Raw genomic sequence first — 15613 nt, 5'->3', positions numbered from 1 at the left:
GAAAAGAATGTGGGACTCTGGAATGGAAGGTGAGAATTCTACCACTGACAGACCGCAGCCCCCTCTGTTGGGGAAACCCAGACCAAAATGGCAATGGCAGTATAAAGTGGGGATTAGGAGCCATAGCTTCAGATGCTAAGAAATGTGACTTCTAAGTCTAGTGCTACTTTTCCCAGCACTCTGACCCAAGGTAAGTTTTAAAACAAAGTGGAGTAAATATTGGAACCATCATTTTGTAGGGAACTTTAAGTTGCATATACAAGTTATGCATTTACACTTAGTAAACATTAGCTGACGTTATCATCCTAGTTATTACTATCTGCCATGCACTTTGATTTGAAAGGAGACACAGACATAAAAATGAGTGTCAATTTAACTATGCTGTCTTAAAAATATAGAAGTGGAGGTTTGTGGAAGAATAGGTTAGCTGTGGATGTGAGGAGATGGAAAGAGAATTTTTAGTTACTTTTTAAAAAAAAGGCAGAACTGAGATTGGCAGACACAAGAAAATGAGGAGTAGAATTTTTCATGAGTGGGAAATGGCTTTAGCAAAGTTTCAAATGTGTGGGGACATGAAGTACTACAGGAACAGGCTAGAGGATCAGTGTATCCATAGCACCAGGTATGTGGATTGAGTGGTAAAAAGGTAAAGGTAAACATAATATAGATTTCAGAAATATTTGAATATGAATTTAAGTTTGGAACTTTTTGTGAATCTAGTAGGGAGTAATTGTCTTAAAAAGGAAGAATAACAAGATCACATCTATATTTTAGTAAAATAACTTGGATGTCAATATATTTTAAGTTAAAATGAATTCCAGTTACTAAAAATAGGAAGATGTTAAAAAAGTCCCTGGAAAGACATTGGGAAAGTGAGCTTCAACAATGAATACAGAGTTGGAGAGGGATGGTCTCTTCCAAGTCTCCATTTCTTTCCCCCCACAATCATTAAAAACCCTTCCTAAACAATTTCACTGGTAAGTTTGAAGTAACTGAAATGTATGAGTAAAATAACAATAATAAAACTTTCGTTAAACAAAACATAGTGATTTATTAGCATAGAATTTCAGCCTCTGCAAAATCACTATTTTCATTTTGTTTCAGTGCTGTAGCCCCCAGTAGCTCTAGACAAATAACGTATGTGACTACGAAAACTTCTTTAAGGTTATTTAAATACGTAATTTTGTTCATTTGAATGTAAAGCAAATTGCCTATAATTCTCATGCCCCATCCAGGTCATTTACCTCAGTATATGGGTTTGGATTTTTGGTTTTATATTTATTGAAATAAAAAATTCCTAAGTCATGAAACTACTTGCCATTGAGTCTACTCAGGCTGATGGTGACCTTATATGTGTCAGAGTAGAACTTTGTTCCATAGAGTTTTCAATGACTGATCTTTCAGAGGTGTATCTCCAGGCCATTCTACTGAGGCACCTGCGGGTAGACTCAAACCATGAACCTTTCAGTCAGAAGCCAAGCAAATTAACAGTTTTCATTTCTGGGGGACTCCAAATCAAATAATATCTCTCCAAATCGTCTTGTAAAAGGAGACTAGGAAAGGATGGACTGCAAATGTCAATTATAATCAAGATATACAAATAAACAAACTCTTATAAACACAACATTAGCATACTTATTTTGGTTACTTTACATCTAGTCAACCATATTTTATATACCACATATGTACTTTTATACACCATAGATATATTCTTTCCAAAACATTTTCCTGGATGCTTTAAAATTGTGCTGTCCAACACTGTTGCCACTGGTCCCATGTGGCTATTGGCCCTTGAAATAAGTATAGTCTAGATTGCAATGTGCTTTAAGTATAACGTACACACAAGATTGAGAAGACTTAGAATGAAAACAATGTAAAAATGTCACATTAATACTTTTATACTGATTACATGTACAAATGATAATATTTCAATGAAATAGAAAACATTATTATATTAATAGTAATATATGCAGGAAATATACTTTTTTATATGTATTTTTCCTGCATATATTACTATTAATCCTTGGAAACTTTGTGGGGCAGTTCTACTCTGTCCTATAGGGTCGGTATGAGTCGGAATCGACTCAACAGCACTGGGTTTTATATGTATTTACATGTATATGCATATATATGTGTAGTATAAAAAAAACTAGTTTTTTTTATATGTATATAATACATTGTAATAATAGAATACACAATTAACATCAAAATAGATAAAATTTATATTAGTTACAATATTACTAATGTTTTGTTAAATAAATATACTCTTTAAATTAATTTCACTTTCATTTAACTTTTTAATATGTCTACTGGAAAATTTAAAATTACATATGTCTTCTATTATATTTCTATTGAAAAGCACTTCTCTAAGATGTTCGACTCAACACAAAAAAGAAAATAAAGAAAAAAAAAAGTAAGGACAGCCATGACTATTCTTTCTTAGAAGAAAATATTCCAAACACTGTTGTCATGGCCCTGAGGACTTCCTTATTCCGCAGGCTGTAGATAATGGGATTGAGCATGGGAGTGAGGATGGTGTAAAAAATGGCCAAATTCTTATCTTCTGCTGGTGAGTGGACATTCCTGGGCCGACTATAGGTGTAAGCAGATGGTGCATAGTAAAAGGTAACTACAGTTAAATGCGTTGAACAGGTGGTGAAGGCCTTTTTCCTTCTTTCTTTGGAGCGCATATGGTAGACAGCCAGAAGGACTCTGCTGTAGGAAGCAGTGATGCCAAGGAAAGGAAGGAACAGAAAGAGGCTAGTGCTCACAAAAACCATGTACTTATAGACCCAGGTGTCCATACATGCAAGAGACACCATGGCTGGGACATCGCAAAAGAAATGATCAATGGCCCTGGACCGGCAGTAAGGAATATGAAGGATATAGGCTGTGTGTGCCAAAGAGTTGATGGACCCCAAGATCCAAGATCCTATGATCATCTGGACACACATCCTTCTAGTCACATGGCTGGGATAATGGAGGGGGTGACAGATGGCCACGTAACGGTCATAGGCCATGGAGCCCAAGAGTAAGGCTTCAGCACCACCCGTTGTCAAGAAGAAGAAGCTTTGAAAGCCACATCCTAGGAAAGAGATGCCTTTGTGGCCAGAGAGGAAGTTATGCACCATCTTGGGGACGGTAGTAGAGATGTACATCAGGTCCGTGAGTGAGAGCTGGCTAAGGAGAAAGTACATGGGTGTGTGGAGTCGGGAATCCATGCAAATGAGGAAAATCATGGTTGAGTTTCCCACTGAGGCCAGAAAGAATACAAGGAGGATAAGGCACAAGAGCAGCATGCCAGTTTGATTTGGGGGAAGGAGTCCCAACAAAATGAAATCATTAGAAGTTTGATTCCATTTCTCCATGAAAACTTACTGTTTTAATTTTCTTGAAAGAAGAACAAAAACGAAAACAAACAAAAAAAATGAAGCTAGAAAGAACAGGGCATAAAAAGGAATTTGGAATTTGTTAATGTTTTTTTACATTTTTTTTCCTTTTTCCAACTCTTCAAATTTTGTTGAAATCAGTTTCAGAGCTGAATGTCCCAACCTCTTCTCCATGTATTATCTGGTAAGCAAGTGAGCAAGCCATACAGAAAAGTGGTTTTTAAGTATAAGTCTAGTACCATACACAATAAAGACAAACAACTTAAGACTCCCCTCCCTGGTACTACTCCTGGCCAGTCCCATTAGACATGATTATTCAGGGGACTCAAGTGGTTAAGAGCTACAAAAGGTCAGCAGTTCAAATCCACCATGCGCTCCTTGGAAACCCTATGGGGCAGTCCTACTCTGTCCTATCGGGCCACTATGAGTTGGAATCGACTGAATGGCAACGGGTTTGGTTTTTTTGGCCTTCAGTGATTAAAAAAAAAAAAAAAAGAAATTGTTGTGGAGTCAATTCTGACTCCTCATGGTGATTTCATGTGTCAGAATAGAACTGTTCTCCACAGAGTTTTTAGAGGCTGATTTGTCTAAAGTAGATATCCAGGCCTTTTTTCTGAGGGACCTCTGTGTGGACTCTAACTGCCAACCTTTTGGTTAGTACCTGAGCACTTAACAGTTTGCACAACCCAGATCCTGCATCATCAATTGCATAGGTCATATGTTCAATAATAACTGACATAAGACCCAGCGACTTTTTATATACTGAAATTCTGTGCCTCATATCTCTAGCCTTCTTCTGCATTGTTACTTTCTGGTCTTCCCTCCCTAACTGGCACTAATCCAGCCAGACAATCCTTGATTGTACCTTACTACTCTCTCAAGTTCTTTATCATTTTGTGCCTTTCTTAAAATGCACCCACCGTTTGAAATCACTGTCCTTGAACTGTAAAATCCTGCATGCCTACTGTTGTTAAGTACTGTTCGGTTGATTTTCAACTCGTAGCAACCCCATGTGACAGAGAAGAACTGATTCATGTGGTTTTCTGGACTGTAATCTTTATAAAAGCAGATCACCAGGTCTTTCTCCTGTGGAGCCACTGGATGGGGTTGATCCTCCAACCTTCTTGTTAGTAGAAAAGCACTTAACAATTGTGCCATCAGGGCTCCCTGGAACCCTATGAAATCCACACTATTTATAAAATATTATTGAATATTTTCTCATGCCTACTGATGTTTTCATTTTCTGAAGCCCTGCAGAACTTGAAATTAAATGCATAGATTTTCTACATACCTTTCATTTCTTTACGCAGATGAAGTGAGTGTGATGAGGTCACAGATTCTATAGTATACATTTTTTCATTTTATTTTCCACTGTCCCCAACAATAAGTAGTATGATAATGGAGATATAACAAGGAGCAGAGAGATTAAAACTAGATAAATGGGAAGCTCTTAGACTCATAGGATTTTTTTTCACTTTAACTCATTTGTTATAACCATCCCCCAAATTCTGTAAATTTAGGCATAAATATCCACTTTTTTAAAATAATAAAAGTAGTATTCATAGATATGACAAATAACTTTCTCAAATACAGTTAACGATGTAATCCAAATTTATATCTGTTCTTCCTTTGAATTTGTTTTTTTCGTATTCCAAGATTACTTCTTGTTTGGTAAATGACTTTGTGCCTAGTGCCTAACTTGTCTCAATTTAAACTGCATAATAATTAACCTTTTGAAAGAGATTGGGGTTTATTCCATATTTGCAAGTAGGTCAAAGCATACTGAGATTTAAAAAATAAATAAATTTTTTTTGCTGATGAGTCTGTTCTGTCTCAAAAGGACCTCACAGGAGTCAGAGTAGAACTGTGCTCCATACAGTTTTCAATAAGTGATTTTTTTGGAAGTAGATCAACCAGGCCTTTCTTTCCACACAACTCTGGGTGGCCTTGAACCCCCAGCTTTTGGATTAGCAGCCCAGCTCCTTAACTGCTTTCACCACCCAGGGAACCATCAAGTGGGCATTTATTTTCTCCTTCTGTAGTTTGATTTTCATATAGTAGATGGCAGCAGAGTCAGATGGTTGCAACACTGTTCAACTACAAAAGTAGATATAAGATATATGCTCTGGCTTCTACATCGATTTAGAGATTACATATGGTTGCAGTTATTTTAAGAGCTTATTATGTAATGTAATTTAATTGAAATCAAATATTAATCATTTAGAATAATAAAATCAACAAGAGATGAAAGTAAAGAACTTTTCCTTTCTGGTGATTTTTTCTAGCTTTTTATTCCCAAACTTTCCTCTTGGAATATTTTAACTCAACCTTTCATAGCCTCTCTTTTTATATTTTTGTAACCTAAATTCTGATCATTTGTTTTTCTTCTCAACTCAGTTGCCTAAACAAACACAAACTATGATTGTGACACTTCTTGTATTTCTACTATATACTTTCATCCTTAACCCATTCTAGGCATGGGATTTCCTGCCTTATGCTATAAGCTTCTGTCTGAAGAGGGAGCCCTGATGCTGCATTCCCTGCGAGTTATTGATTCAAGCAGAAATCTTGGATTATTGATTTTTAAACAGGAAAGGGCATCAATCAATGGTTTATTACAGTTCTTCACATTTGGTAACTTAAAATCAACTGCTACCTCATATAACTTTGAAACACATGAGTAAAATTGTGAGTTTGTGATAGACAAATGGAAAAATTTTATAGCTGTCTTCTTGACAAATACTAACAGTGGGGAAAAAAAAAAAAAGCACCATCAGGGAACATGACAGATGCATGATACCATTGAATGAGGATGCTAGTTGGGATGGTAGCAGGTAGATGGGTTCATGGGCTGTTTCTTTTAACTTGTAGAAATAAAAACTGATGATCTAACAGATAAAGATTGTCATCATCGTCAGCATGACACACTTACTCAAAAAATATTCATCGATTTTCTATTTACTGCAGTGCTGTTGGTACTGAGATGTACTGGTGATTATATCATACAAGCTCCTATAATCCTGTAGTTAAACTTTAATGCGTGATAGAGTAAACTAAAACATACAATACAAGGTTATGTAACAATGAATAAAGTAAAATAGAGTAAGGAGCTAGAGCACTTTCAGGACCTAAGAGATTTTAAGAGAGTCCCTGTTAGGAAGCAACATTAGAACAGGCCTGGTTGAGGAGTAGTCTACCCAAGACGAACAGCAAGTGAAAAGCCTCGTAGTGAGGGCATATTTAGTTTTATTTTGAGGAAAATAAAAAGGAAACCACTGTTTCCAAAGCACAGGGCGTAAGAGGGAATGGCATATGATATGACAAATGCCAGGCCAAGATGAGGATTTAGATTTGCTTCTGGGCAAGATGAGATGCCATTAGAGTGTGGAGTAATCTTACCTGTGTGTTAGAGATTACACAGGATGCTCTGGGGTGAGCAGAAAGTTTCATCAAACATATAAGTAGGAGATCAGTTTGGAGGGAATGGAAACAGGCCCAGGAAGAGAGGAGAGTGGCCTTTCTAATTGGTGTCATCACAGTTATCCTCAGGGGTCAGATTCCACAGACATTTGATGCTAATGCCTCCTTATGTGAGAATTAAGTTAAGTAATAAATGCAAAACGCTTCACATAGGCATGTGGTTTCTCCTCCAGAAGCCTGACAATCATTATGATAGCCTTAATACAACCTTAAATCCACTTACCATTGAGGCAGCTCTGACTCAGGGAGACCCCATGTGCATCAGAGTAGAACTGTGCTGCATAGGGTTTCTAATGGCTGAGGTTTTTGAAATTAGATCACCAGACCTTTCTTCTGAGGCACCCTTTGAAGCTCGGTGTGTTTAATCATTAAGGGGCTTCGAACTCAGAAATGTTAACTATTTTAATTAAGGTCACACCACTCCAGGGTAGCACATAGTAGAATTTTCATAGCTTCAGATTGTCTCTGTCAGGACACTTAAGTAGGGTTCATGTCTAACATCCATTGGTCAAATGTTTGTCTTAGTATATAGTAAATAGTCTGTTTCTATGCATAAAAAATGTAAGGGGAGAGCTTGCACTCGGGAAAGAAAGAGAGGAAATGGATGATGTAAGGGGGAGGGGGAGAGCTTGCACAAGAGAAAGAGAAAGGCAGGAAAGGGTCCCTGACTTGGCAGTTAAACGTTAAGCCATCAAAGCGCTCCAGTCCATAGAACGGAAGGCGGCCCACGAGAAAAAGGAGTGGGAGGTAGGAGAAAAGGGTATAAAGCCCTAAGAAAATGACTGTGTCAGGGCACTCAGACTCTATCTCTCTGAGCAGCCTGTTTGACACTCCCTGGTCAAGTGTACTTTCGCTACTAACCCTCTGCTAGCTACTAAACCTCTGCTTGCTTGGCACTGCTTGTCTCAGAGTTCGAATTCTTTCCTACACTGAAGACAAGAACCCAGGACACTTTCTCCGGTAACAAAAACATTAAAGAAACCCCTCCAGATCCACTAAAACATCTTTAATGTAATAATATAGTAATAAAAATAATAATAATGTTCTGATGAGCATCTCAAAAAGCTCCTATTTGTTATTATGAGCCTTTGTATGTACCTCAACTTTTTAACATAATGGGTTTTGTGGGGTTTGGTTTGAAACTAAGGTTTTCCGTACCTCAGAAGTTCATATACGGGGAATGCTTTTCGTTCCAAGATCTTGCTTTCTTGTTATCTTGTTCCAGTGAAAATAGAATAAGCTATTTCACACCTAATCTAATCAAATTCCCATAAGTCCTACAGTTGAAAGCCAGAAGGATGAGCTGCTGTATTTTATATAGACAGCCTTGCATCCTCAGCCTTAGATATTCTTTTTTTCTCCTTTAATTGATCCCCAATGTCTAAGTCTGTGGGGGCCAAAACCCTGGCCATCTCACTTGACTCTCTTTCTTAGAGATCAAATCAGATATTCACTTAGACCAAAGCAATCTACCTGGAGAACTCTGTTTTATTTGGCTAGTACCCACAGTTAGACAGAAAGATGGGCTTTATTACTCCAGAATATTATTTGAGAGCTATATTATTTGAGAGATTATATTATTAAAATATCCTCACTTTGCATGTAAGAGAGCTAAGGATTAAAGAAGCCAGATCCAACTGTGATTAGAAAGGTGAGTTGGGGAAATTAGTTAACAGTCTACTTTGTTTCCATATCTGTAAATCTGGGCTTAGGTATACTGTAAGAGTTAAATGAGATGATGTATGTTAAATGTTTAGATAGCACCTGAGACAGTGAAAGGGCTCAACGGATTTTAGGATCTCTTATGATCCTGCTGAAACCACAGATTTCAAAACTGTGAAGTATACATTTAAGCTATTTTTTTCTTAATTGTGCTTTCAGTCAAAGTTTAGAGTTCAGGTTAATTTCTTATACAAAAATTTATACACATACTGTCTTGTGATATTAGTTGCAATCCCCCCAATGTGACAGCACAGTCCTGCTTTCCATCCCTGGTCCCTTTGTGCGTTCCTGTCTCTTCCTGCCTTCTCATCCTGCCTCTGGACAGGACCCACCCATTTGGTCTCATGTATCTGACTGAACTAGGAAGCACACTCCTTATGTGTATTATTTTTTGATATAGTCCTGTCTAATCTTTGTCTGAAGAGTGGGATTCAGTTCTGGGTTAACAGAGGCCTGGGGGCTATAGTTTTGGGGGTCCTTCAGTCTCTGTCAGACCATTAATTCTGGTCTTTGATGTGAATTTGAGTTCTGCTCCAAACTTTTCTCCTGCTCCATCCATGACTCTCTGCTGTGCTCCTTGTCAGGGCTGTCATTGATGGCAGTGGGGCACCATCTAGTTCTTCTGGACTCAGGCTGGCAGAGTCTCTGGTTTATGTGGTCCATTAGTATCTTGGGCTAATATTTTCATTGTGTTTTTGGTTTTCTTTATTCTCCTTTGCTCCAACCAGGATGGGACCAATTGATGCATCTTAGATGGCCATTTGCAAGCTTTTAAGACACCAAATGCCACTTACCAAAGAGGGATGCAGAACATTTTCTTAAGAAAGTTTGTTATGGCATCTTCCATCTTTTTGTTATTGTGAACAATGCTACAATGAACGTGGGTGTTCACATGTCTATTTGTGTGACAGCTTTTATTTCTCTAGGCATATTCCTAGGAGCCAGATTGCTGGATTGTATGGTACTTCTAGCTTTTTAAGGAAGCTCCAAATCATTTTCCAAAGTGGATTTAACATTTTACATTCCCACCACCAGTGGATAAGTTTTCCAATCTCTCCAAAACCTCTCCAACATTTACAATTTTGTGTTTTTTGGATTATGGCCAGCCTCATTGGGGTGAGATGGTATCTCATTATAGATTTGATTTGCATTTCTTTAATGGCTAATGATCATGAGCATTTCCTTATGTGTCTGTTAGCCACCTGAATGTCTTCTTTGGTAAAGCCTCTGTTCATATTCTTAGCCCATTTGTTAATTGATTTGTTTTTTTGTTGTTGAGATGTTGCAGTATATTGTAGATTTTAGAGATTAGACCTTTTTGGATATGTCCTAGCCAAAAAATTTTTCCAGTCTGTAGGTTCTCTTTCTACTCTTTTGGTGAGGTCTTTTGATGAGAATAAATGTTTGATTTTTAACAGCTCTCAGTTATCTAGTTTTTCTTCTGACATTTGTACATTGTTAGTTATGGTTTGTACATTCTTAGTTATGGTTTGTACACTATTTATGCCATGTACTAGGGCTCCTAGCGTTGTGCCTACTTTTTCTTCCAAGATCTTTAATCATTTTAGAATTTATTTTTAGGTCTTTGATCCATTCTGACTTAGTTTCTGTGCATGGTGTGAGGTATGGGTCCTGTTTCATTTTTTTACAAATGGATATCCAGTTACACTACTACCATTTGTTAAACAGACTGTCTTTTCCCCATTTAACTTTAGGCCTTTGTCAAATATCAGCTGCTCATATGTGGCTGGATTTATGTCTGGATTCTCAATTCTGTTCCATTGGTCTGTGTATCTGCTGTTGTACCAGCACCATGCTGTTTTGACTACTGTGGTGGTATCATAGGTTCTGAAATCAGGTAGTGTGAGGCCTCCCATTTGGTTCTTCTTCTTCAGTGATGCTTTACTTATCTGGGGCTTCTTCCCTTTCCATATGAAGTTGGTGATTTATTTTTCCATCTTGTTAAAAAATGTCATGGGAATTTGGATTGGGATTGCATTGTACCTATAGATAGCTTTGGGTAGAATTGACATTTTCACAATGTTGAGTCTTTCTATCCATGAGCGAAGCATGTTTTTCCACTTATGTAGGTCTCTTTTGGTTTCTTGCGTAGTGTCTTGTAGTTTTCTTTGTATAGGTCTTTTACGTCTGTGGTTAGATTTATTCCTAAGTACTTTATCTTCTTGGGGGCTATAGTAAATGGTACTGATGTGGTGATTTTCTTTTCACAAAGTTCTCTTTGTTGGTGTAGAGAAATCTAACTGATTTTTGTATATTTATCTTGTATCCGGATACTTTGTTGAAATATCCTTCTAGTTCCAGTAGTTTTCTTGTGAATTCTATGGGGTTCTCTGCATATAAGATCATATCATCTGCAAATAGGGATACTTTGACTTTTTCCTTACCAATTTGGATGGTCTTTATTTCTTTTTCTTGATTAATTGCTCTGGCTACAGCATCCAGCACAATGTTGAATAAGAGTGGTAACAAAAGGCATCCTTGTCTGGTTTCTGTTCTCACCGAGAATGCTTTCAGACTCTCTCCATCTAGAATGTGGCTGCTGGCTCTGTATAAAAATCCCCTTTATTGTGTTAATGATGATTTTCCCTTCTATTCCTATTTTCCTGAGAGTTTTTATCATGAATTGGTGTTTGACTTTATCAAATACCCATTCTGCACCAATTGATAAGATCATGTGGTTCTTGTCTTTTGTTTTATTTCTGTGATGGATTACACTGATTGTTTTTCTAATGTTGAACCATCCCTGCATACCTGGTATGAATCCCACTTACTGATGATGAATTTTTTTTTTAATTTTTATTGAGCTTCAAGTGAACGTTTACAAATCAAGTCAGACTGTCACATATAAGTTTATATACACCTTACTCCATACTCCCACTTGCTCTCCTCCTAATGAGTCAGCCCTTCCAATCTCTCCTTTCTTGACAATTTTGCCAGCGTCCAACCTTCTCTACCCTCCCATCCCCCCTCCAGACAGGAGATGCCAACACAGTCTCAAGTGTCCACCTGATACAAATAGCTCACTCTTCATCAGCATCTCTCTCCTACCCAGTGTCCAGTCCTTTCCATGTCTGATGAGTTGTCTTCGGGAATGGTTCCTGTCCTGGGCCAAAAACCGCCGGGATTCCTCTAGTCTCAGTCAGACCACTAAGTCTGGTCTTTTTATGAGAATTTGGGGTCTGCATCCCACTGATCTCCTGCTCATTCAGGGGTTCTCTGTTGTGCTCCCTGTCAGGGCAGTCATCGGTTGTGGCCGGGCACCAACTAGTTCTTCTGGTCTCAGGATGATGTAGGTCTCTGGTTCATGTTGCCCTTTCCGTCTCTTGGGCTCATAGTTATCGTGTGACTTGGTGTTCTTCATTCTCCTTTGATCCAGGTGGGCTGAGACCGATTGATGCATCTTAGATGGCCGCTTCTTAGCATTTAAGACCCCAGACGCCACATTTCAAAGTGGGATGCAGAATGTTTTCATAATAGAATTATTTTGCCAATTGACTTAGAAGTCCCCTTAAACCGTGGTCCCCAAACCCCCACCCTTGCTCCACTGACCTTTGAAGCATTCAGTTTATCCCGGAAACTTCTTTGCTTTTGGTCCAGTCCAGTTGAGCTGACCTTCCATGTATTGAGTATTGTCCTTCCCTTCACCTAAAGCAGTTCTTATCTACTAACTAATCAGTAAAAAGCCCTCTCCCACCCTCCCTCCCTCCCCACCTCCTAACCACAAAAGTATGTGTTCTTCTCAGTTTATACTATTTCTCAAGATCTTATAATAGTGGTCTTACACAATACTTGTCCTTTTGCCTCTGACTAATTTTGCTCATCATAATGCCTTCCAGGTTCCTCCATGTTATGAAATGTTTCACAGATTCCTCACTGTTCTTTATTGATGCGTAGTATTCCATTCTGTGAAAATACTATAATTTATTTAACCATTCATCCGTTGATGGACACCTTGGTTGCTTCCAGCTTTTTGCTATTGTAAACAGTGCTGCAGTAAACATGGGTGTGCATATATCTGTTTGTGTAAAGGCTCTTATTTCTCTAGGGTATATTCCGAGGAGTGGGATTTCTGGGTTGTATGGTAGTTCTATTTCTAACTTTTTAAGATAATGCCAGATAGATTTCCAAAGTGGTTGTACCATTTTACATTCCCACCAGCAGTGTATAAGAGTTCCAATCTCTCCGCAGCCTCTCCAACATTTATTATTTTGTGTGTTTTGGATGAATGCCAGCCTTGTTGGAGTGAGATGGAATCTCATCGTAGTTTTAATTTGCATTTCTCTAACGGTTAATGATCAAGAGCATTTTCTCATGTATCTGTTATCCACCTGAATATCTTCTTTAGTGAAGTGCGTGTTCATATCCTTTGCCCACTTCTTGATTGGGTTGTTTGTCTTTTTGTGGTTGAGTTTTGACAGAATCATATAGATTTTAGAGATCAGGCGCTGGTCGGAGATGTCATAGCTGAAAATTCTTTCCCAGTCTGTAGATGGTCTTTTTAGTCTTCTGGTGAAGTCTTTAAATGAGCATAGGTGTTTGATTTTTAGGAGCTCCCAGTTATCTGGTTTCTCTTCGTCATTTTTGGTAATGTTTTGTATTCTCTTTATGCCTTGTATTAGGGCTCCTAACGTTGTCCCTATTTTTCTTCCATGATCTTTATCGTTTTAGTCTTTATGTTTAGGTCTTTGATCCACTTGGAGTTAGTTTTTGTGCATGGTGTGAGGTATGGGTCCTGTTTCATTTTTTTGCAAATGGATATCCAGTTACGCCAGCACCATTTGTTAAAAAGACTATCTTTTCCCCAGTTAACTGACACTGGGCCTTTGTCAAATATCAGCTGCTCCTATGTGGATGGATTTATATCTGGGTTCTCAATTCTGTTCCATTGGTCTATGTGCCTGTTGTTGTACCAGTACCAGGCTGTTTTGACTACTGTGGCTGTACAATAGGTTCTGAAATCAGGTAGAGTGAGGCCTCCCACTTTCTTTTTCTTTTTCAGTAATGCTTTACTTCTCCGAGGCTTCTTTCCCTTCCATATGAAGTTGGTGATTTGTTTCTCCATCACATTAAAAAATGTCATTGGAATTTGGATCGGAAGTGCATTGTATGTATAGATGGCTTTTGGTAGAATAGACATTTTTACTATATTAAGTCTTCCTATCCATGAGCAAGGTATGTTTTTCCACTTAAGTAGGTCCTTTTTAGTTTCTTGTAGTAGTACTTGGTAGTTTTCTTTGTATAGGTCTTTTACATCTTTGGTAAGATTTATTCCTAAGCATTTTATCTTCTTGGGGGCTACTGTGAATGGTATTGATTTGGTGATTTCCTCTTCGATGTTCTTTTTTTGATGTAGAGAAATCCAAGTGATTTTTGCATGTTTATCTTATAACCCGAGACTCTGCCAAACTCTTCTATTAGTTTCAGTAGTTTTCTGGAGGATTCCCTAGGGTTTTCTGTGTATACGATCATGTCATCTGCAAATAGAGATAATTTTAATTCCTCCTTGCCAATCCAAATGCCCTTTATTTCTTTGTCTAGCCTAATTGCTCTGGCTAGGACCTCTAGCACAATGTTGAATAAGGGCGGTGATAAAGGGCATCCTTGTCTGGTTCCCGTTCTTAAGGGAAATGCTTTCAGGCTCTCTCCATTTAGAGTGATGTTGGCTCTTGGCTTTGTATAGATGCCCTTTATTATGTTGAGGAATTTTCCTTCAATTCCTATTTTGCTGAGAGTTTTTATCATAAGTGGGTGTTGGGCTTTGTCAAATGGCTTTTCTGCATCAATTGATAAGATCATGTGGTTTTTGTCTTTTGTTTTATGTATATGGTGGGTTACATTAATGGTTTTTCTAATATTAAACCAGCCTTGCATACTTGGTATAAATCCCACTTGGTCATGGTCATTATTTTTTTGATATATTGTTGGATTCTATTGGCTAGAATTTCGTTGAGAATTTTTGTGTCTATGTTCATGAGGAATATAGGTCTGTAATTTTCTTTTTTTGTTATGTCTTTCCCTGGTTTTGGTATCAGGGAAATGATGGCTTCACAGAATGAGTTAGGTAGTATTCCGTCATTTTCTATACTTTGAAATACCTTTAGTAGTAGTGGTGTTAACTCTTCTCTGAAAGTTTGGTAGAACTCTGCAGTAAAGCCATCCAGGCCAGGGCTTTTTTTTTGTTGGGAGTTTTTTGATTACCTTTTCAATCTCTTTTTTGTTATGGGTCTATTTAGTTGTTCTACTTCTGAGTGTGTTAGTTTAGGTAGGTAGTGTTTTTCCAGGAATTCATTCATTTCTTCTGGGTTTGCACATTTGTTAGAGTACAATTTTTTGTAATAATCTGATATGATTCTTTTAATTGCAGTTTGGTCTGTTGTGATGTGGCCCTTCTCGTTTCTTATTTGGGTTATTTGTTTCCTTTCCTGTATTTCTTTAGTCAGTCTGGCCAGTGGTTTATCAATTTTGTTAATTTTTTCAAAGAACCAGCTTTTGGCTTTGTTAATTCTTTCAATTGTTTTTCTGTTCTCTAATTCATTTAGTTCAGCTCTAATTTTTATTATTTGTTTTCTTCTGGTGCCTGATGGATTCTTTTGTTGCTCACTTTCTATTTGTTCAAGTTGTAGGGACAGTTCTCTGATTTTGGCTCTTTCTTCTTTTTGTATGTGTGCATTTATTGATATAAATTGGCCTCTGAGCACTGCTTTTGCTGTGTCCCAGAGGTTTTGATAGGTAGTATTTTCATTCTCATTGCATTCTATGAATTTCTTTATTCCCTCCTTAATGTCTTCTACAACCCAGTCTTTTTTCAGCAGGGTATTGTTCAGTTTCCAAGCTTTTGATTTCTTTTCCCTAATTTTTCTGTTATTGATTTCCACTTTTATGTCCTTGTGGTCTGAGAAGATGCTTTGTAATATTTCAATATTTTGGATTCTGCAAAGGTTTGTTTTATGACGTAATATGTGGTCTATTCTAGAGAATGTTCCATGTGCGCTAGGAAAAAA

The 15613-nt window shown here is 37.7% G+C and overlaps 1 protein-coding gene across 1 annotated transcript; it reads right to left on the bottom strand.

Moving 5' to 3' along the window:
* Nucleotides 1-2166: 2166 nt before the first annotated feature.
* On the bottom strand, nucleotides 2167-3851 carry LOC100664999 (olfactory receptor 2L13-like). The gene has a single exon (XM_003423029.3). The coding sequence runs from the start codon at nucleotides 3366-3368 to the stop codon at nucleotides 2430-2432; it is 939 nt and encodes a 312-aa protein (XP_003423077.2). The 5' UTR covers nucleotides 3369-3851; the 3' UTR covers nucleotides 2167-2429.
* Between the last annotated feature and the right edge of the window lie 11762 nt (nucleotides 3852-15613).

The sequence above is a fragment of the Loxodonta africana genome, chromosome 2, assembly GCF_030014295.1.
Source record: "Loxodonta africana isolate mLoxAfr1 chromosome 2, mLoxAfr1.hap2, whole genome shotgun sequence".
Lineage (NCBI taxonomy): Eukaryota > Metazoa > Chordata > Mammalia > Proboscidea > Elephantidae > Loxodonta > Loxodonta africana.
Note: the sequence above shows the minus strand (reverse complement) of the source record. Positions and strands in the feature narration are given on the sequence as shown.

Coding starts and splice junctions, on each gene's coding strand:
- LOC100664999 (XM_003423029.3), bottom strand. CDS start 3,368: ATGGAGAAATGGAATCAAACTTCTAATGATTTCATTTTGTTGGGACTC.